This window comes from Pipistrellus kuhlii, unplaced genomic scaffold (assembly GCF_014108245.1).
Source record: "Pipistrellus kuhlii isolate mPipKuh1 unplaced genomic scaffold, mPipKuh1.p scaffold_m20_p_2, whole genome shotgun sequence".
NCBI classification, from domain to species: domain Eukaryota; kingdom Metazoa; phylum Chordata; class Mammalia; order Chiroptera; family Vespertilionidae; genus Pipistrellus; species Pipistrellus kuhlii.
The window spans coordinates 165,077,597-165,099,041 of NW_023425515.1; the positions used below are offsets into that span (position 1 = coordinate 165,077,597).

General features: G+C 37.7%; 1 protein-coding gene across 10 annotated transcripts in view; it reads right to left on the reverse strand.

Annotated features, from left to right (window-relative positions):
- Positions 1 to 654: 654 nt before the first annotated feature.
- NDC1 (NDC1 transmembrane nucleoporin) overlaps positions 655 to 21,445 on the reverse strand; it is a 53,318-nt gene continuing 32,527 nt past the window's right edge. For 6 of the 10 annotated variants that reach the window (XM_036448148.2, XM_036448144.2, XM_036448141.2 and 3 more), the window contains 4 exons: positions 21,067 to 21,130; positions 20,347 to 20,447; positions 7,270 to 7,430; positions 655 to 3,136 (listed from right to left, as the gene is read on the reverse strand). In XM_036448148.2, the coding sequence (XP_036304041.1) occupies positions 3,073 to 3,136; positions 7,270 to 7,430; positions 20,347 to 20,447; positions 21,067 to 21,130 (390 nt within the window). In that variant the 3' untranslated portion in view covers positions 655 to 3,072. Of the gene's footprint in view, positions 3,137 to 7,269; positions 7,431 to 20,321; positions 20,448 to 21,066; positions 21,131 to 21,445 lie in introns of those variants that run through there. The other 4 variants (XM_045584625.1, XM_036448149.2, XM_036448145.2 and 1 more) reach the window with 3 other exon arrangements.

The following is a 21,445-nucleotide window of genomic DNA, read 5'->3' on the forward strand; positions in this document are numbered from 1 at the left end:
CTGATGCATGGTAAATTTGGCAACTCCTGATCTATAATAAACCCTCCTCACAGTGTGATTCTGGTCTGCAGCTTGCGAAGATTAGCTGGATTGTTTACTGATAAATTAAAGCCATCTTTGTTATAAGCTACTTGGCTCTAAAGAAAGATGACTGAGTAGGGAGAGCAAAAGAGGGATTTCAGGGCTTTAGTATAGCACCTCAACTACCTTGAGGTGAAGTTCAGACTAATTTAAGTAAAGTTGACAGACGTAACTATTAGCCTGGGGAAATATGATCTGTTCAGAAACACTATTCTGGCAAGGAAAGAAACCTCTATTAAAAGATGGCTTTCAGCACCTGCCTCTTTTGTTTAGTTTTAGAAGAAAGGACGCCAAGACAATGAAGAAAAAAGACATAAAATTCAGGGACCTTTTCAGCAATAATGTGGTTTTTGTTTTTTAAATAATTAAAATTATATAAATAATAAAATTCAGACTCCTTAGAGTTACCATTAAATACTGATCACCCACCAAGTTAATCTGGTTAAAGACAAAGGCTGACTTCACAAGAAGTTAAACCTTTTCAGGTTTTACAAGCAACAACAGTGGAGATGTAAATGAAATGGCTAAGGAAACACACACCAGAAATTAAATAATTAACCCTGTATATACACATTTCAATTAATAGTCTCATTTTTTTAATGTAAATTTATTTTTCTACCCAAGTCAAGGTCAGTGACATACAAAAGTATATAAACAGGTTGCCATATTTACAGGAATACATACAAAACAATTACCAAGAAACAAATCCAGCAAAGTAACAAATTGAAGCTTATCCATGTCCACTGAATGGTGCGATGTTTATTCTAGGGCAGTTCTGGGAGAGTTTTGTGGATTTATACTTTCCATAAGGGGCAAGCCAACATTACAAGAGCTGAAAGAATCATGTTTTATACCGACAGTCAGAGAAAAGCTTTGAAAGAACACTCTAATCTTCAGGCCGACGTGAGAGCACCATGGGCTCGTAACCAAGCTGTGACTTCATCAGAGGAAACGCTTCTCTCCTCTTGTGCACAGGAGGAGCCAGAGGAGCTTTTAATAACAGGTGACTGAGCCACACCCTGCCCCGCAGATGGCATGAGATTATCGACACACAAAGGGGAAAAGTCACTGACTTTCTTACCAACTAAATATAATCCAGATTTGGGGGGACAGTTTCCACACCCCACCAAGCAAATTTCATGTGACCCATATTTTGTACAAAGCACATTCTTTCTGGAGAGAAAACGGGGAATGAATGTACCTCGAAAATTTTTACATTGCTCATCAAATACACCTTTGCCCAAAGTATGTGGCAAACATCTAAACTTAGCCAGCATTTATCTAATAGTTTAAAGGAATCATCCCATCATCAGTCTCAGGAATCAAATGGGTTAAATACCACAATTCTTTAATGGAAACAGAAGGTTAGAGTCCTTTTCTCCCAAAATGCCTCAGCCAAGGGAAGCACAGAGAACAGAATATAAAAAGTTCAATGGCTTTAAAACATAAAACTCAACAGTTCTCAGTCAACCTAGCCACAATTTTCTGGCCATCTGTAAGTAACTACCACTTTCAAAATCCAACTTTCACATTCAAAAGGGATCAACTCGTCTTTAGAGGTGAAAAGAAAAGCAATGGCAATAGCCCAAATCCTCCACACACTTGACAACTGGGTGACTGTCTCATAAAGACACCTTAAAGGTGAGCAGGATCCATTTATAATCTGGCATGTGCTGGTTGAAGGGGCAACAAACAGAGGGAAGATATAACACATCAAAGTAATCAGACAAATTGTAGACATAGATGCCATATTAATGAAGATGCATATACAATACTGTGTTGACTAAAGAAACAATTTTGGGACACTAGAGGAGAAAAATAATAGGGGGAAAAATTACAAGGAAGCATTTCAGTCCAAAGCTAGTCCAGTGGATACCTACTAGTAGGATTTCTAATCTTTTATCTCCAAATAAATAAAATTACCTCGCTCACTTTTGAGACATACAAAATGCTCCCAAGTAATCCTTCTGACGTCTTGGTCTCACTTGCTATTTGATGACTAAGTTGTTTCTGGCTGTAAAGATTTTCCGAATATATTTTAATTAGCCAGTTAACACAGGGAAAACTACTCCCTCTAAGCCCAAAAAAGCTTCACAAAATAATTTCATCTAATGAAGATAAGAGTGGTAAAAAGGGGGAAAGTTTCCTGGTTTTTCTTGCAACATTTTTCTCTCTCTTGAAAACCTCTACAATCACTTAATGTTCTGTTCCAGAAAAAGAAAGTAAAACTAGTTGGGAAAACAGTCATACACTTAATTGTTTACTACCATAATATAACACAAACACATAGATGTCAGTCTATTGTCTTTTAAAAACCAAATGTAAATGTTTAATCTTGTATCTTAAGAACTGAATTTTTCCACATTCCTTTATATATAGTTAGCATCTGTAAATTGAGACTTTTTTTGGACAATCATGCAAATTTAATTTGCCTCTGGAAACAAAAACAGAACCTAATAGATTGACAAAATATGTCCTTTAGACAATATATTTTCTGTGTACTTTTCTCCAATGTTACCATTTTAATCCTTTAGTAAACAGAAACAACTCTAAAAAAGTTTATGTATTTCAAGTTTACAAGAGTTAAACTCTCAGAATGACTAGGAAGGAAGACTGGGTCAAGTGCACCTAGTTTACCTTCTGAACTGGCTCTCCTCCTCTCAGAAGTAAATTCTAAAAAACTTCTAATTATCATTAAGCTACATAAGCTGGAGACATTTCTACTGCCATAGATGCATCTGTGAAATTGAATAAAGATTTTATTATACCACACACACAACAAGCAACTGGTACAGAAAAGGCCGTTTTCAGTTATTCTGTTGAGAATTTCTTTCCATGATTTCTCCCATTAAAGTATAGTTTTCAAAGCAACCACCACGACAAAGGAAGCATCTAATTAGTCCATTTTCTTCTGATCCAAGAATGCTGAACATTTACTGTCCCATCTGTAGTTGTATCAGCAGTGTAATGAACACAGTTTATATTACTTAACTATTCTTTGAACTCCAAGAACTGTTGAAGTCTTTTCTGATGTTCTGCAGATGCTTGCACAGCACTAAATGAAACATAAATTCAAAGCATAAGCTTTATTTTACATTAAGCATATTAAGTGAACCACAGAGCACAGAGTCAATATTTTTCAAAACAATTAAAAACGAAGAGAAATCTTCACTTATTTAGTACTTCTGAAAAAGTTGGATGAAAACTGTCCTTAATCTAATGAGGAGGGCTTGCATTCAGTAATGGCACGCTTCCACCTTTTAAAAGACCAAAGCAAATTAAGACTGACAAGTGAAGGCATCAATTTTAACCTGCTCTGCTATGGAACCTGCTGTGCAGAGTTCCAAGCCTTACAGATTTTCTGGATTTTATTATTTTATTTAAACCAGATTCCAACATTATCTTTGAGTTGTGGAGTATTTGAATTGCCTTTAATATAAAATCCTTTAAACTAAAATGTTTGGTTAAAACATAATAGACTCCACTAATCGTTTTCAAAGGTAACAGCTTTGGTTTAGATTTACTCTTCCCTTTGAAAATAAATTCTGTCTTGAATGAGGAAATTGAGTTCTCTCCCAACCTTCACCCCCACAAAAATACATTACCTTGACAAAAGTAGGGGAAATATACTGAAACTAGTAAAAACTTCCAGGCAAAAAAAGTGAATACAATGAAAGATTCTGGTTTTCTAGATGTTTAATATTAATATATCACAACTCAATAGAATTCCAGTAACTGAAGGTCACCACTTTTAAAAGTGCCAAAGAATCTTGCTGGAACCATTTTGCTACACATCATTCTAAAAGTTCTCATAAATATAAATCTCTGCTCTCTTAAACCATGTTGCTGCTTCTAATAGAATTATTTCAAGTACTTTTGTGCAAATTCCCATCTAAGTTCCAGTGAGGCTGTCATCTCCAACTCAGTGGCTTAGAACTCTCTCAAACACCAAGTCTGTAGCTCTTTTCATGAATCTTCTCTCTGCTAGCAGGCACTGCACTCATTCCTTACTACTGTTAGTCCTCCCAACTCTAAAACCTGTCACTTCCCCTCAAATTTTAACATGTTATAAGCTGGAAAACCAGTAAATCAAATTTAAACCTGGTTCTCAGAGGTGGAGCTGTGGATAATGGTTAAATTAGGTATTATACAGTAATAATAGATTTCCAGTAACATATAATGTACAAGTGTGGGCTTTATATATGTATGATCCCATTGAGTATCTATTAGCAACAAGTGGAACAAAGTGGTATGAATAACATAACCCTTTCATGGGAGGGTACCTGTATCAGAAAGGTTCAAAGGTTAGAGGAGACAGCACAACTACTGGCAAAGATTACAGACACCATAGATAGAACTTGCAAGTCAGAAAGTTTGGAGTCTGAATTTTGGCTCTGCAACTTACTTACCTGCAAAATCTTGAGCAAGTTACTTAAATCATTAGGTAACTTGCCCACAACCACAGATAGTCAATGATAACCAGACATAAATCTAAATATTTTTACTCTACACTTTTTCCACCATATCATTCTGTCCCGTATTTGCACAAAATAGTCTCTATTGACCTCATCAATTTTAATGTACATATAAAACTTGGCTCTTCTCAGAGAAAAGAAACTGAGGCAGAGTTTCATTCTCATAATTTTTTAAAAAATATATTTTATTGATTTTTAACAGAGAGAAAGGGAGAGAGATAGAGAGCTAGAAACGTCGATGAGAGAGAAACATCGACCAGCTGTCTCTTGCACACCCCCTACTGGGAATGTGCCCGCAACCAAGGTACATGCCCTTGACCAGAATGAACCTGGGACTTTTCAGTCTGCAGACCGACACTCTTACCACTGAGCCAAACCGGCTTCGGCTCATTCTCATAATTTTTTATCAGTCATTTATTTCCCTTTCTTTTCCAAGAAATCTCTATTTTCCCCATTCTTCCTGTTTTTGCACTATCATCTATTTCATTCTCTACATTTATTGAGTGTTTTCCGAGAGTATTCTGCATGGCAATTTATATCTCAGGGGCAGTCTAATGGTGTACACAGAAAGAAAGTTGAAATTTTTAAAATATATTTTTATTGATTTCAGAGAGGAAGGGAGCAGGAAAGAGAAAAACAACAATAATTAGAGAAAATCACTGGTTGGCTGCCTCTTGCACACCCCCTACTGGGGATTAAGCCCACAACACCCCCTACTGGGGATAAAGCCAGCATGTGCCCTGACCAGACTCAACTCTGGGCCCCCTCAGTGCACAGGCCAATGCTAGGGCTGTTATTACTATTTTTAAAATTAATTTCAGAGAGGAAGGGAGGAGAGCTAGAAACATCGACGGTGAGAATCACTGGCTGCTTCCTGAACGTGCCCCACTGGGGATGGAGCTGGCGAGCCCGGCATGTGCCCTTCACTGGAATCAAACCCGGGATCCTTGTCTGACCTGACGTTCGATCCACTGAGCCAAACCGGCTAGGGCAGAGGTCGAATTTTAAAAGCAAGAAAGATCTGATTTCAGGTTCATGTTCTAACACTCACTGGACTGTGCTACTAAGCAAGTTCTTAAGTTTTTTGAGCCTCAGTTTCCATATCTGTACAATTTATGATAATCTCTACACCTCACAGGCTCTTTAAGAAGAGTAAATGAAAAAAATATATACATTTTAAGTACTAAGTATATTACCTAGGACAGCACTGTTCAACAGAACTTTCGGCAGTGATGAATATGTTTTGTATCAAAGCTATCCAATACACTTAATCTAGTACTAGCTACTTCTGAGAACTTGAAATGAGACCGGTATGACTGAAAAACTGGAATCTAAATTTTGTTTTAACTTTAATTAATTTACATAACCATACAGGGCTATCATATTTCAGATCAGATGTAAAAGGTACTCAATAATAGATTTTGTTTCTTTTAAAATAAATCTTAAGAATAGAAAATTATCTACAGCTCTTTTGTACTACCACTCAAAACCAATGTGTTCCATAAAACCTGCTATTGTTGCTGCCTAGTTTTATGGAAGTGAAACAAAACATACTACTGCTTCGCCTTAGTTGGTTTGGCTCAGTGGATAGAGTGTCAGCCTGCGACTGAAAGGTCCCAGATTCAATTCTGGTCAAAGGTTGTGGGCTTGATTCCCAGTGTGGGGCGTGCAGGAGACAGCTGGTTAATGATTTTCTCTCTCATCATTGATGTTTCTCTCTCTCCCCCTTTCCCTTACTCTCTGAAATCAATAAAAATATATTTTTTGAAAATAAAAATATTAACATCTTTAAAAAAATACTGTTTCTAAAAGCAGATGTATAAGGAAGTCCTAAACTATTAACTGATTGCATACAGAAAACAGAGTAATCTCTCTTGTCTTCTACAGTTCATTTATGATTATGAGAAAATATAGTTTTAGTCAGTGAATTAGTATCCTTTATCCTGCCTAAATTATTTCATAAGAAAGCAATAAACATCAATGAAACTAAATATAAACAGGCTTGGCATTTGTGGTTTTCTTTCTGGCTCCATGTCTGAAGGTGTGATCTGTCAGTTTTTCCAGCATGATTCACAAAGCACCAAGGACTCATTTATGGAATACTCTGCTCACCCCAAGTCTTAGTTTGCTGACCAAGATGCAATAACAGAATTATTTTTTGCCTTTTTTTCCTCCCTGAAGGATGTTTTCCTGATGTAAAAAAAAAGTATGTAATTATACCTGCTGCTTTTATAACTTTCTATTCCCTTTTTTTGTCCATATGAAAGGTCCCAAAGCTTATACGATAGGCCAACTTTTAAAATATAAGTTTGGCTCAGTGGTAGAGCGTCAGTCTGCAGACTGAGAGGTCCCAGGTTCGATTCAGGTCAAGGGCATGTACGTTGGTTGCGGGCACATCCCCGGTGGGGGGTGTGCAGGAGGCGGCTAGTCGATGTTTCTCTCTCATCGACGTTTCTGGCTATCTCCCTTCCTCTCTGTGAAAAATCAATAAAATATATTAAAAAATAAAATAAAAAAATAAAGTCCTCCTTTTAAAAAAATAAAAAATAAAATACAATATAAGTCTAAATCCAAGCTGTCAATTCCCAGGAGAAATCATGAAGGTCCCCAAAAAAACACTTTTAATGTGCGAGCCTTTATAAACCTCATGCCTATTTCTCAGGAAAACTCTTGACAATGGACTACTATCAGGGATCAAAACAGGTAAACTTACTTCAGATGGTCACCAAATGTGGTAGTTATTCTATAGATGGCAGTTTTTAGTGATGCTCTAAATGCAAATCTTAATGTTTTATAGGAAGTGTCCACAAGGGTTCCTGAAAGCCGAGGTGGTTTGCTGGAAGCATGAGGAAGCTTGAAGTACTTGTCAACTGCCTAGATCAAAGAAAGAAAACACATTACAGCAGACTACCACGGCCAACTGAGTCCAAAGAATTGAGGAGACTACTTCAGATAGACAGACAGACAGATACACACTATATTTATTTTGGATCACAAACTGTTTGAAAAACAATGCAGTAGGAGGTTCAGCCACTTCAGTAAATTACCTAAAAAAAGTCCTTTCCTCTAAAAAAAAAAAAAAAAAAAAAAAAAAAACTATACTTCACAACCCCTTGGGAAAAAATGACCTTTCCTCTAAAGAAAAAAAAGAAAAAGAAAAGCTGTACTTCACAACACCCTTGAAAATGCAAAGCTGGGAGTGAAACACAGATATCTGACTCTGCTTACTATTAGATCTAGTAATAATTAATGTCGTTTTCTAATACTTTTTTTAAATCGAATTTATTTAAATAATACAACAAAATTTAATCAACAATATAGTTGCCGTTGTTTTCTACTACTTGTGCCCAACGCTCAGGAAGCATTTTAATCCCTCTGTTGTAAAATTCTTGTGATTTTGATGCAAAAAATTCGGTCAATGCATTTTTGAGGCATTCTTCATTATTAAATTTTTTTCCAAGAAGAAAGTTTTGTAAAGAACGAAACAAATGGTAATCGGAAGGGGCAATATCAGGAGAATATGCAGGTTGAGGGAGAACTTCCCATTCCAACTGGCGCAGTTTTTCAGCAGTGATTCTTGCAGTATGCGGTCGTGCGTTATCATGGTGAAGAATTACGCCCTTCTGATTAATCAGCGCTGGTTCTTTTTCTCTTAAAGCTTGGGCTAACCTTTCCAATTGGGCACTATACACTGCACTTGCAATGGTTTGATTAGATGGTAAAAGTTCATAATGAAGAATTCCTTTAAAATTCCACCAAACACACAACATCACTTTTTTCCGCATGCAAGTAAGGTTTTGGCGTGGGCTGCAGAGCCTCATTTTTGTCCAACCATTGAGGCCGCCTTTTCAAATTAACATACAGCACCCATTTTTCATCTCAGGTAACAATTTGCTCTAAAAACGACAAACGGTTTTGACGAGAGAGGAGCGAACTGCAAATTGTGACTCTTTGATTACGGTTGTTGTTGGTCAACTCATGAGGAACCCATTTTCCAAACTTTTGGACTTTGCCAAGTGCACGCAATTGGTTGGAAATTGTTTTTTGTGAACAATTTAAAGTTGTCGAAAGCTCTTGTTGGGTAATTTGAGGATTTTGCACCAAAAGAGCTTGAAGAGCTTCTTGATCAAAATTGGACACACGGCCTCGACCACTCTTGTCATCTAACGGAAAATTTCCCTCGCGAAATTTCTCAAACCAACGCTAGCGTTTTCTGGCGCTAACTGCATCTTGACCAAGAGCACTATAGATGTTTTTTGCAGCCTCACTTGCTTTTCTTCCTAATTGGAACTCGTAAAGCATGCAGTGCCGAATATGCTCTTCATCCGCCATCTTCTTAGCCCTAGTTTTGCAACAAAAACCAAACCAAACACAAACTTTTTCAAGCAAAACTTGTTAATTGCATTTCACACGTTCTGTAGATACCACGTGTTTGAAGGTTATGTCAATACAAGTCAACGCCAAGCAAGATTTTAAACGAATGTTAACAACGACATTAATTATTACTAGACCCGATAGTATGTGTGTTGGTTAGAGTCCTTTGTTAAAATAACTTAGCAAAAAACAAAAACAAAAACATACAGCCAAAACTTGATACTTTCTATAAATAAGTTATTTACTAAACTATATTATCTTCCTTTATAATTATAGATGATAAAGCATCTATGTGTAAGAATAGGTGAGGAGAGAGAATTCAAAAGTGAACAGATCTGCCCTGGCTGGTGGGACTCAATGGTTCAAGTATCAGCCTGTGCATCAAAGGGTCGCAGGTGGGATTCACAGTCAAGGGCATGTATGTGGGTTGCAGGTTTGATCCCCGGTTACGAGAGGCACAACCAATTGATGTCTCTCTCTCTCACATCAATGTCTCCATCTCTCCCCATCCCTTTCACTCTCTCTAAAAATCAATGGAAAAAATATCCTTGGGTGAGGATTAACAAAAAAGTAAAACTGATTTTACTTACAGTTGACAGAATAAGTAATTTAAGTATATCTTTACAGGTCAAAGGTAAATAATATCATTTTAAAATGATAAACTAGCCCGACCAATGTGGCTCAATGGTTGTGTTGACCTATGAATCAAGAGGTCTTGGTTTGATTCCATGCCCTGTTTCTGGGCTCAATCCCCAGTGGGGACATGCAGGAGACAGCCAATTGATTATTCTCTCTCATCACTGATGTTACTCTTTTTTTCTCCCTCTCTGAAATCAATAAGAATATATATATTTAAAATGATATAACTACATTAAGAGAGGACATAAGAGAAAATACAGAAGTGTATTAATTTGTTATAGCAAGATTATGTCTAAAGTGACAAGAAATAGTATAACCCTATGACTAATAACAATGGATATAACCACCAAAATAAACCAAATTATAATAATTTCTGCCATGTGTTTTTAATTTCAAGAGTTTTTTTTTTTTTGTCATGTGCTATTTTTAATTTTAATATCCTATTTTTATGTCAAGGATAAAATATCCTCTCTTATTTCTGAAGATTTTGATGATTTTTGTTCTTTTGCTTGTTATAGTTTCTTCCACTTTCCCCCCTTTGTGTCTTTTGTTCTTTATCTTCTGCATGAGAGACTTTCAACAGAAATCTAGTGGCCCTTGGCACATGACTGAGAGTGGGACTTCCTAAATATCTGACCGAGAGCTCCGTGTGCACGGTGGGAGTTTACTGACAACAGCCTTCACAGTAGGTGATCTGTGTGGACTTCTGCAGAGTAAGCACCCAACATAGTATCTTCAGGTCTTTCTTCTTGGATTGCTCAGAGTTCCCAGAGAGGAGTTGTCCAGTACCCTGGTCCCCAGTGCTTAGGGAGCCAAGTGGGAAACAGAGCCACTGAGCTTTCAGTACAGCACCCACCATTATGCCTGGACTCTCTCAATCAGAGATCCTGTGTCCCACCCTCCCTAGATGATGCAGTTCGACTACCACTGGAGGGAGTGGGGAGCACCAGCAACAGAGAATCTAGAGCTCTAACTGGTTTTGAAACAGCTCTCACCTAAACCTCTTTATTTTGGTACCTGTATCTTCATCCTTGATTCCAGAAATACTTGGTGCTTGCCCCATTAACAATTTCAGATGTGCCTCTGGAATCTACTAAGTCATATATCTCAATCAGCTTTGAAAATTTTATTGCTGTTGTCTCTTCTCCTGTTTATGGATTTACTAGAGGCCCAGTACACGAAAATTTGTGCACTCTGGGTGGAGGGGGGGAAGGAGGTCCCTCAGCCCGGCCTGCACCCTCTGGCAGTCTGGGAGCCCTCAAGGGATCAGCAAGCATGCCAGCTGGGCCAGCAAGCGGATAATACCACCACCCCCAATTACCCCTCCACTGCCACTGGTCACCACCCACCCTCCCCCCCATCACTGTCCCCGCCCTCTGCCTGCTGGCATGCGCCTTGGTTGGCCAGGTGCAACTTGTTCGCTGGCCCTGCCCACCCCCCAAGTTGTTCCACTGTTCAGTCGATTTGCATATTATGCTTTTATTATATAAAATGTCTTTTTAAAGTTCTTTTACTGTAGTTTAGCAGAGTTTGGGAGAAGGAACAAGAATTGATATGAAGTTATCAGTCTGCCATGATAACTTCAAATCCAATCGTGTATTATAAGAGCATTTCTCAAGACTGGGATATACTTGAGATCATTTTAGGCAGTATGGAAGGTGGTACTCAGTGATATACTTAAACAACATTAAATAAAAATTTATTTTAAAAGAAAAATTATTTTCTTTCCAATCTTCTTATAAACCTTCTGATTAACTCTCAGAATATAGGTAAAAATAGTCATCATCAGTTACTACCTTGATCCAATGGACTCTTTTAGTTTTTTTTTTTTTTTAAAATATAGTTTATTGATTTTTTTACAGAGAGGAAGAGAGAGGGATAGAGAGTTAGAAACATCGATGGGAGAAAAACATCAGTCAGCTGCCTCTTGCACACCCCCTACTGGGGATGTGCCCGCAACCAAGGTACATGCTCTTGACCAGAATCGAACCTGGGACCCCTCGGTCCATAGGCTGACACTCTATCCACTGAGCCAAACCGGTCAGGGCTGGGCCTTTTTAAAGTCATTTTACAATTTACAGAAGAAGGATAGCATGCATATATATATATATATATATATATATATATATATATATATATATATATATATTATATATATACACACACACACACACACACACACACACACACACACACACACCCGGTGATCAAGCGGTGGAATGACCAGAATGACTGGTCACTATGACACACACTGTGGCAGCCAACTGGCCAATTTGGGCCCCAACCTTGCCTCCTCCCCCACCCCCGTCCCCTATCCCCCTGCCCCTCCTACAACCTCCTGTGGCCCCTCCATCTGGCAGGCCCCACCCCCAATCACAAACTGCCCACGGCCTCTCCCCCTAGCCCACCACCCCGATAGGCCTTGATCTCCAGCCAGGCCAAGGTACCCCACCTGTACACAAATTCATGCAATGGACCTCTAGTGTAAAATAATTTCATAAACATTTAAATAAAGACATAAACATCTTTTATGTTTTGAAGACATATATGTTTGAAATGGGCAATGTCCTTTGACTGCAACTCATTAGTTATCATGCATAAACCTGGAACATATCCAGCTTGTAATACTGATTTCAAAATGAAAATATATTTCCAATAGGTTCTAGTTTATCATTACTTCTGGTTCTTTTTCTTGCATTTGTACCATCAAATAAAATTTTTAAAAAAGCATGACAACTTATAATTTTGTTGAAGAGAGTTCAACTATTTTCTTTGTACCATAATTGAAAAATAATTTCACTTTTAAGCTTATAAAGACAAATTCAAAAGATTAATCAGTGACTTTTTTCATTTTGCCATTATCTATGCTTTCCGATCATCTTTGTATACACCTTTGTTACTTTCAGCATTTATCCACTATGAATTGTATAAAGCAAGTTTTGGTGTACATATATCACAGAAGATGAAGGAATATACTGTCACATATACTTTTTAGCAAAATGGGATGATTCAGGTTCTTATTTACATTGTGTGATAAAGTCTTTCCTATTGAATGACTTACTAGATGAGACTATCACATATATTTCCTTTTTCTCCTTAAAAATATATTCTTCTGATATCAATTCTTGAATTTTGGAAAATATATCTAGAATATTATCATTTGAAGAATTAATATGAAATTCCTCTTGAACAACCAATTTCATCATCATCATTAAAGTCTATAGCTGTTCTGTCCAATATGGTGACCACTAAGACATGTGTAGCTCTTAAGTACTTGAAATGTGGCTGGTCTGAATTCAGTTATTCTGTAAGTAAAAAATACACACCAGATTTTGAACACTTACTGTAAAATATATACATATAAAATGTTATTTTATATAGATTACATGATAAAATGATAATATTTTAGATATACTGTTAATTAAAATAAACTTTACCTGTATTTTTTAATGTATAATAACTACTAAAAAAATGCAAAGTTACATATGTGTATTGCATCATATTTCTACTGAACAGAGGTGAGCTAGAGTGCTGGTAACTATCTCTTTGCATTCTTCTGACTTATTTAAAAGACTAAAATTATGAAGACAGTATATGACTAACTTAAATCTAAGAAACACTGGCTTACAATATTTGATGTGCTCCATGATTAGGAGAACTGAAGTACTTAATTAGCTGATTAAACAATATCTATTGAGCCTCATTTTATGCACTGCACATGATTCCTGCCCTAAAGACTCAGATCATACAAATGGGATCTCAAATATAGTTAAGAATTATCCCAAACAAAAAAAAGAGTAAACAGTGAGTATAATATACTACTGAACAAAATACTCTTTAGGAAAAATGAAAAATTCCTTACTTTGGCCCTCATAAAATTCTAAAGAGGGATTATACTATGAAAGCAGATACTTTTTGCTTATTTAAATGCCAAATAAGAGAAAAGTCCAGTTGCTCCCTCCTGCCTATTTACCTACCAGGGTTATTAACAAATGTCCACTATGCAGAGTCCTGAAAGTCCCTGGATACTTATAACCCAGTAGAAACGGAAGTTTACTCTTCTAAAGCCAGAATCCCAAACAAATGCTAAGGACAAGAGCAGACTTTGTTATTAGAAATGTGCTCCATGGTTACGAGAACTGAAGTATTTAATTAGCTGTGAGATTAAACATGTATCTATAGAGCAGAGTTTCTCAACCTCAGTACTACTGACATTTTGGACTGTACATAGGGGACTGCTCCTGTTTAACAGCATTGTTGCCTCTACACAATGGATGACAGTAGCACTTCTCCAGTTGTGGCAATCAAAATGTCTCTGGACATTAACAAATGTCTTCTGGGGAATAAAACTGCCCCTGCTATAGAATAATAAGATTGGGTGATGATGATGATGATGACAGCCAAGTAACAGTCAGATGCTACTGAGATAAGATCCCTGCCTCTACTCCAATAAAGGCATTGAAAGTATAATAGATGGACAATCAAGATGCAGTACAATAAAGTATTAAGATGGGGAATACAGAGCTGAGCCAGACAAAAGGAGAAAAATGTGTTCTAGGCAAAGAAGTGTTCTAGGCAAAGAAAAGACATCAAAGATATAAAGACATCAGGTATAGAGTTAGACTAAGGTTAAAAAAAACATACTTGGGAAGAAAAACTGAATGGTCCATGTTGGTTACTACAGCAGAGGGCTCATGGGCAGAATGACTGGAGTCAGAATGAAGAATCTCTGTTAAGAGTTAGTAGGGACGCCGAAACCAGTTTGGCTCAGCGGTAGAGCGTCGGTCTGCGGACTGAAAGGTCCCAGGTTCGATTCCGGTCAAGGGCATGTACATTGGTTGCGGGCACATCCCCGATAGGGGGTGTGCAAGAGGCAGCTGGTCGATGTTTCTCTCTCATCGATGCTTCTAGCTCTCTAGCTCTCTCCTTTCCTCTGTGTAAGAAAATCAATAAAATATATTTTAAAAAAAAAAGTTAGTAGGGGGCAAGAGGCCACAGTAATAATTCAGCAGTAAGGCCAATGCAGGGGGGATGGACAAAGAGAATTGATGGCTGGTGAATATGAGATTGATCCTTTAGGGTTTTGCCACATGGGTACAATTGAAAAACATGGGGACAGAGCGTTGAAAGAATTAGTAATAAAATGACTGTGAAGGACATAAGGTCTAAGGAAGTGAAAGCACTGGGGAGGACAAAGTATATAGAAGAAGCAAGGATATGAGAGGGCTGTGCTTAGAGCAAGGGCCCTTACATGAGCCCACAGATCTATAGGTAAAATTCAGGGGCATGAATTTTAGGATAAAATTGTATATTTAGTCTGAACCAATATGGTTCAGTTGGTTGGAGCATTGTCCGGTACACTGAAAGGTTGAGGGTTCGACTCCCAGTCACAGCACACACCTCGGTAGTGGGCATATACAGGAAGGAAACTGATCGATGTTTCTCTCATTAATGTTTCTATCTTTCTCTCTCTCTTTTTCTCCTCTCTGAAATTAATAAGCATGACCTCAAGTGAGGATTAAAAAATGATAAAGAAAATTTTAATTTAAAAAATTGCATACTTATTGTCACGAAATTCTAAATTAAAATTCAGCATGTCTTTCTACTATGATTGTAAGCAACAAATCACAGCAGCATTAGTGGCTCCTGTGACTTTGTCACTAAAAGAAATCACCAATACCTTCATATCCTACCCCTATTGCAGTTATTTTGAAATACCATTCATCTTATTATTTTGAAATGAAAATATCTATTAGACTTATTGATATGTCCTGCTATTTAATGCATTGATTAAAAAGCACACATTATATTACAAATTTAATGCTTTTGTAATTATATTTCAAATATAACTGATTTCCTTTCTAACCCTAAGTACTTTAAGCATTTAAGAACATTATTCTGAGGTCCTGGGGCTTCATCAGACTCTCAAAGGTATCTTTTGGAACAAAAATATTTAAGAATTCTGGCGAATTCAGGGGATAATGAGGCCTGGGTAACGCCATGAATGAGACTGAAGGGTTTATGAAAGAGTAACAAAGAGAAGGAAGTCAAAGAACTGTGGTGCAAAGGTGTGGAACAAATATCCCATATGGACACTGAATTACTCACTTTAATCAATCTCAGGACCTGGGATGGAAAAGGAAAGACTGTAAGGTAGTTTGCAAAAGCTGATGATAAAGGCTGACTGTGATGGCCTAGGAGAGATGAGATGCCATAGCCTCACACAAGGAGCGGTTTTTACCCTCAGAAGTCAAGTACCAAATCACTGGACCTGTTCTTCGTTGCTTTTACTCCTTTCAACTCTCAAAAATATATCTCTGCCTCTTTCTACTCTGCTCCTCAAAAGTATTCTCCTTTCCAGCTCCTGTTTCAAAGTAAACAGGACCTGACAGTTTGGCAAGTCTGCAATTCCTACCTTCCTAACCAAGGTATGAATAACTACAATCAAATAAGCAGATTGCAATCATTGCTATACCTAGCCATAATCAACTATGAACAAGAATTAGAAATACTTATGGTGGGGAGGTGAGAATAAAATAATTGGGTACAGACTATCTCTAAGGCAGTGTGAACTTTATGAAATAAATTCGGTTTTAACCAGCATTTTAAAAAATGAAATAGAATGGAAAACATCAGAATGCAATGCACATACTAAAGATAAGCACTGTTCTAAGAACGTGTTATTTCTGTTACACACACATACACATCTGAGTCTAATGTAAACACACTGCAGGTCATGACAAGTTTGAAAGCCATGGTTCCAGAAGTAGAGCCATCTCTCTGAAGAGAACCTCATGCGAAAATAAAAAGCCCACAAGAAGAATAAGGGATATGGGTCTGCAGCTTTCCCTGGGGTCTAGAACTGCTATTGTCCTGCAATCAGCTTGGGGGTCAGGTCCCAGCTCTGCCACCTATAAGACATGTGTGTAAGAAAAGTCAGTGCACTATTGAGCCTCCCTCGTTTGTAAAGGAGAACTAAACCTCCATCTTTCTTACTTCACAAGATAGTTATGAGGATCAAAAATAATGTGAAATAACTCTGTTGACTATAAAACACTATGCTGTTATTGTCATTTTATTTCAAACTACACAGCCAGATAGATGAAAAACAACTTACACAATGAGTATCAAAAATATGCCCAAGTCATTGCTACCCAATTGTGTGGTTAGACAAGCCAAATATACAAACTTGTGGGGAAATACTAGGAAATTATTTCTTTAGAGAAAGGTAACTAGAAGAGAACAAATAATGAAACTATTCATTTGTATATATACATGTCTCAAGTAATACACGTGAGAAAATGGGCACAGAGGACTCAAAGCAAAAAAGAAAAATCACTAGTTTTGATGGGTAAGACTTAGAGATAAAATAAATTGAGATAAAGGAACAATGAAGCATGTTTTCATATTATAAACTGCCTCCTAAGACCAAAAGATGCACCAACTGTTATCCTTAAGTATAGTTCAATATCACCTCCTCCAGAACCCAACTGCACACACCAGCCCTACCTATCTCTAAATGTCTCTAGCACTCGGTGTTTATATCTCTCATCCGACATACAACTAGTATTACTAGGCGGTATAAAACATATCATCCAAGATGAAGTCAGGAAAGGCAGCCTACTGGAAAGAAAGAAAGAAGAATATAGTTTATTTCTCTGCCTTTAAGTCTAGGATTTAAAAGATCTATTAATTTAAAACTATGCACCCCTCCTGCCCCTTCAGTGTGTCTCAGTGGATGAGTGTTGACCTATGAACCAAGAGGTCATAGTTTGATTCCTGTTCAGGGCATATGCCCCAATTGGCTCGATCTCTAATAGGGAGTGTGCAGGAGGAAGCCTATCGATGATTCTCTGTCATCACTGATGTTTCTCTTTCTCTCTTCCTCTCTGAAATGAATAAAAATATATTTTTTAAAACAAAGAGGGGAGAAACCAAGATGGCAGCATAGGTAAACACCTAAACTTGCCTCGGACAACTTCAAAACTACAACTAAAAGACAAAACGGACATCATCCAGAACCACAGGAAGGTTGCCTAAGTGGAAATTCTATAACTAGAAGGAAACAGAAAAGCACACTGAGACTCAGAGGAGCTGCAGAAGTAAAGTGCAGAGGTACGGAGGTGCACACGCAGAGAGGGCTGGCAACTGAGTATGTGGCTGGCTTTTTCAATCCGCAGGGAGACACAAGCTCCCAACTGCTCTGAACTCGTTCTAGGCAGGACTCTGGGGACCCAGACTCATACGGGGAGAAACTGGACTGTCTGGCAGCGGGCAGAACTCGAGAGTGGCTTTCTCTCAGAGGTGCTTGCAGCGATTACCGAGGAACATTGAGACCTGACGGCCTCTTAGAGCTGGGCTGAGGAGAAGCCATTGCTGTTTGCTCTGCCCTGAAACTCCACCCCATCCAAGCTGTACGCAAAGGCTTTTGCATATGATTGGCCTGGTCCTTTGAAATCTAAACTTACCTAACTGCAGCTGAGTCAGAAAGACCCAGAACATCCAAAAGAAGGCCCAAGGCCCCACAGCAGCTTACACTGCTTCACACTGGGCCTCACCTGGGCACATCCAAAACCCAAACAAAAAAGAGGAATCTGCAGATTTCTCTGTAGCTCCTGCTGAGTGGCCTCAGGCAGAGGCTAAATTAGCACCTCCTTGGAGATCCAAGAGCCAGTGTACCCACTGGTCAGAATGGGACCATCCAGATTACATCTCCTCAGTTCCATAAGGGACACACTCAGGGGGCAGACTCAGTGAGCAGCAAAGCCCCACTGAAGGAAGTCTTGCCTTATAAGGGTGTCTTCACCACAGTTCTCCCAGTGTAGACACAGCTGATCCTCACAGCCAATTGGCCTAGAGATCAATTCCTCCCAGTGACACCAACAACAATCAAGGCTTAACTACAATAAGACTGTGCACACAGCCCACAAAGGGGTGCACCAAGAGTGTCCACCTCAGGTAATTGGGGAGGCTGAGCCACTGGACTCTATAGAACACCTAGCACACAACTCTATCAACTCAGGGAAGCAGCCAAAATGCAGAGACAAAGAAACAGGTCACAAATGAAAGAAATAGAGGATATAGACTTCAAAAACCATGGTTATTAGGTTTTTCAAGAATTTTCTGGAAAAGGCCAATAAATTTAGTGAGACCTTGAGGATATGAAAAAGGACCAACTAGAAATTAAACATACACTGACTGAAATAAGCAAAAAACACCCAACCGGGAAAGAAAAAAGAAAAAAGAATCCAAAAATATGAAGATAGTGTTTTGAGTCTCTGGGACAACTTCAAGAGTACCAACATCCAAATTATGGGGGTGCCAGAAGAAGAGAGAGAGCAAGATACTGAAAACCTATTTGAAGAAATAATGACCAAAAACTTCCCCCACCTGGTGAAAAAATTAAACTTACAAGTCCAGGAAGCACACAGAACCCCAAACAAAAGGAATCCAAAGAGAACCACACCAAGACACATCATAATTAAAATGCCAACAGCAAAAGACAAAGAGAGAATATTAAAAGCAACAAGATAAAAACAGTTACCTACAAGGGAGCACTGATATGATTGTCAACTGATTTCTCAACAGAAATTATGCAGGCCAGACAGGAGTGGCAAGAAACATTCAAAGTGATGAATAGCAAGAATCTACAACCAAGATTATTCTACCCAGAAAAGATATCATTCAGAACTGAAGGGCAGATAAAGAGCTTCACAGATAAGAAAAGCTAAAGATAAAAATTATAAACAACAAATACATATCTATCAACAAGTGAATCTAAAAATCAAGTGAATAAAAAATCTGATGAACAGAATAAACTGGTGAATATAATATAATCAGGGGCATAGAAAGGGAGTGGACTGACAATTCTTGGCAGGGACAGGGGAGGGGGAGAGAGTATGGGCCATATGGGAAGAGACTGGGCAAAAATCATACACCTTCCAAAACCGGTTTGGCTCAGTGGATAGAGCATCAGCCTGCAGACTAAAGGGTCCCAGGTTCAATTCCAGTCAAGGGCACGTACCTTGGTTTCGGGCACATCCCCAGTAGAGAGTGTGCAAGAGGCAGCTTATCAATGATTCTCTCTCATCGATGTTTCTAACTCTCTGTCCCTCTCTCAATTCCTCTCTGTAAAAAAAAAAAATCAATAAAATAAAAAAGCTTAAGGTTTAAAAAAAAAAAATCTTATGCCTATGGATGAAGATGGGGGTGGGGGGGGGAGACAGAGTGTGGGGTGGGAACTGGGTGGAGGGGAGCTACGGGGGTAAAAAAGAGGAACAATTATAATAACCTGAATAAAGATTTATTTAAAAAAATAAATAAAAACACAGAAAACTGCACCCAACCTGATGGCGGGGGATCCACTGGCCTCAACTCTATCTTTTCTGGCTTCTGGCCAATAAGTAACTTATCTTCATGGGTAATTTAACTACAGGTCACTTTTAGTAAATATAAATTGTGTAAGGATCCAAACTGAACAGAATCCCAATATCCTAAATAATCTGATTAATACCAGAAGTATAGCCTATAGATTTAATATACTTCCTTTTTCTGTTACTACAAAATTATTTATAAGTGAATTAAAATGATCTCTTCCTAATCAATCTTAGATTGTAATTTCATGAAGGTGATAATAGTACCATTATTTTAACTTCTAACATATGTTTTGTGACTCAATAAATATGATATAAAAAAAAACACAAAACTCAAAGACTGGGGTGGAGTGGGGTGGGAGGAGGCAAGGACCTTTACCTCCACTCAATCCACATTTGCCTACCTCTTGCAGTGTCAACAAAGTATTAAGAATTGCTGGTAGTGTAGTCTGGACAACTCCAAATCTATCTTCTGTAAATGACGCTGCTACTAAGTGTGACAAACCTCAAAGGGAAAACAAAAAAGTTAAAAGTCAATTAAAATTAGGCAAATCTACTGTACTCGCATATACCAACTGGACAATGGACTGATACTACATTAGGTAGTGATAAGTGACAGAAAGAAAAACAAAGCATAATAAGAGAATGCAGTCAGGTTATGAGGATACTTTTCATTAGAGGTCAGGAAAGACCTCTCTGAAGAAGTATCATTTAAGCTTTGAGAAGGCAGATCTATAATATATATAGATATGTAAGTTCTTAACAACTAAATTTACATATTTAATCTAAGCTAAATGTTAGAATATATTAAATATTAAGTTATGTCAAAATAAATTGAGTGTTAAAAATAATTTATCTATTACAGTTTTTTTGAAGCAGAGAGAAAGATATGCAAGAACCCCTGGTCCAGTTTCTCTGCTTACGTACAAGGAAAATTTCTGCCCAGATTAAAGTACACCTAAATATTTAAGAATAACAATTTAGATAGAACAAAGATATAAAAATGTATCTGAAAATTCAAAGACTGAGATCAAAGGCCAGAACTGACCTTATATGGATTACACTTCAATATTTAACTGATAATTAAAATCATTTCAGCAGGTCACTGAAATTAAATTACTTACCTTCCAAAGCCCAAATATGCATTTGGGCATCTGCAAAAACAGCCTGAATGGAGGCCTCTGGGTGCTACAAATACAACAAAAACATTTAAGTTAGTTCCACTGGGCAAAAACCCTTATTTCATCTAATCACCTATGTGGATTATAACAATAGAAAATGCACAGCTGTCTCTTAAGAATTAAAATCTAAAATTCTTATATAATGTGATCTAACTGTAATAAAGCATTCGGCCATCAACTTATTATGTGACCCTTGCCAAGTCCCTAAATCTCTACATGCCTCAGTTTCTCATTTAAAATAAGAGTTGCACACATTCAACCCATCTTAGAGGATTAGTATAGAGATCAGTTAAAGAATGGCTATACAAGCTTTCTTCAAAAA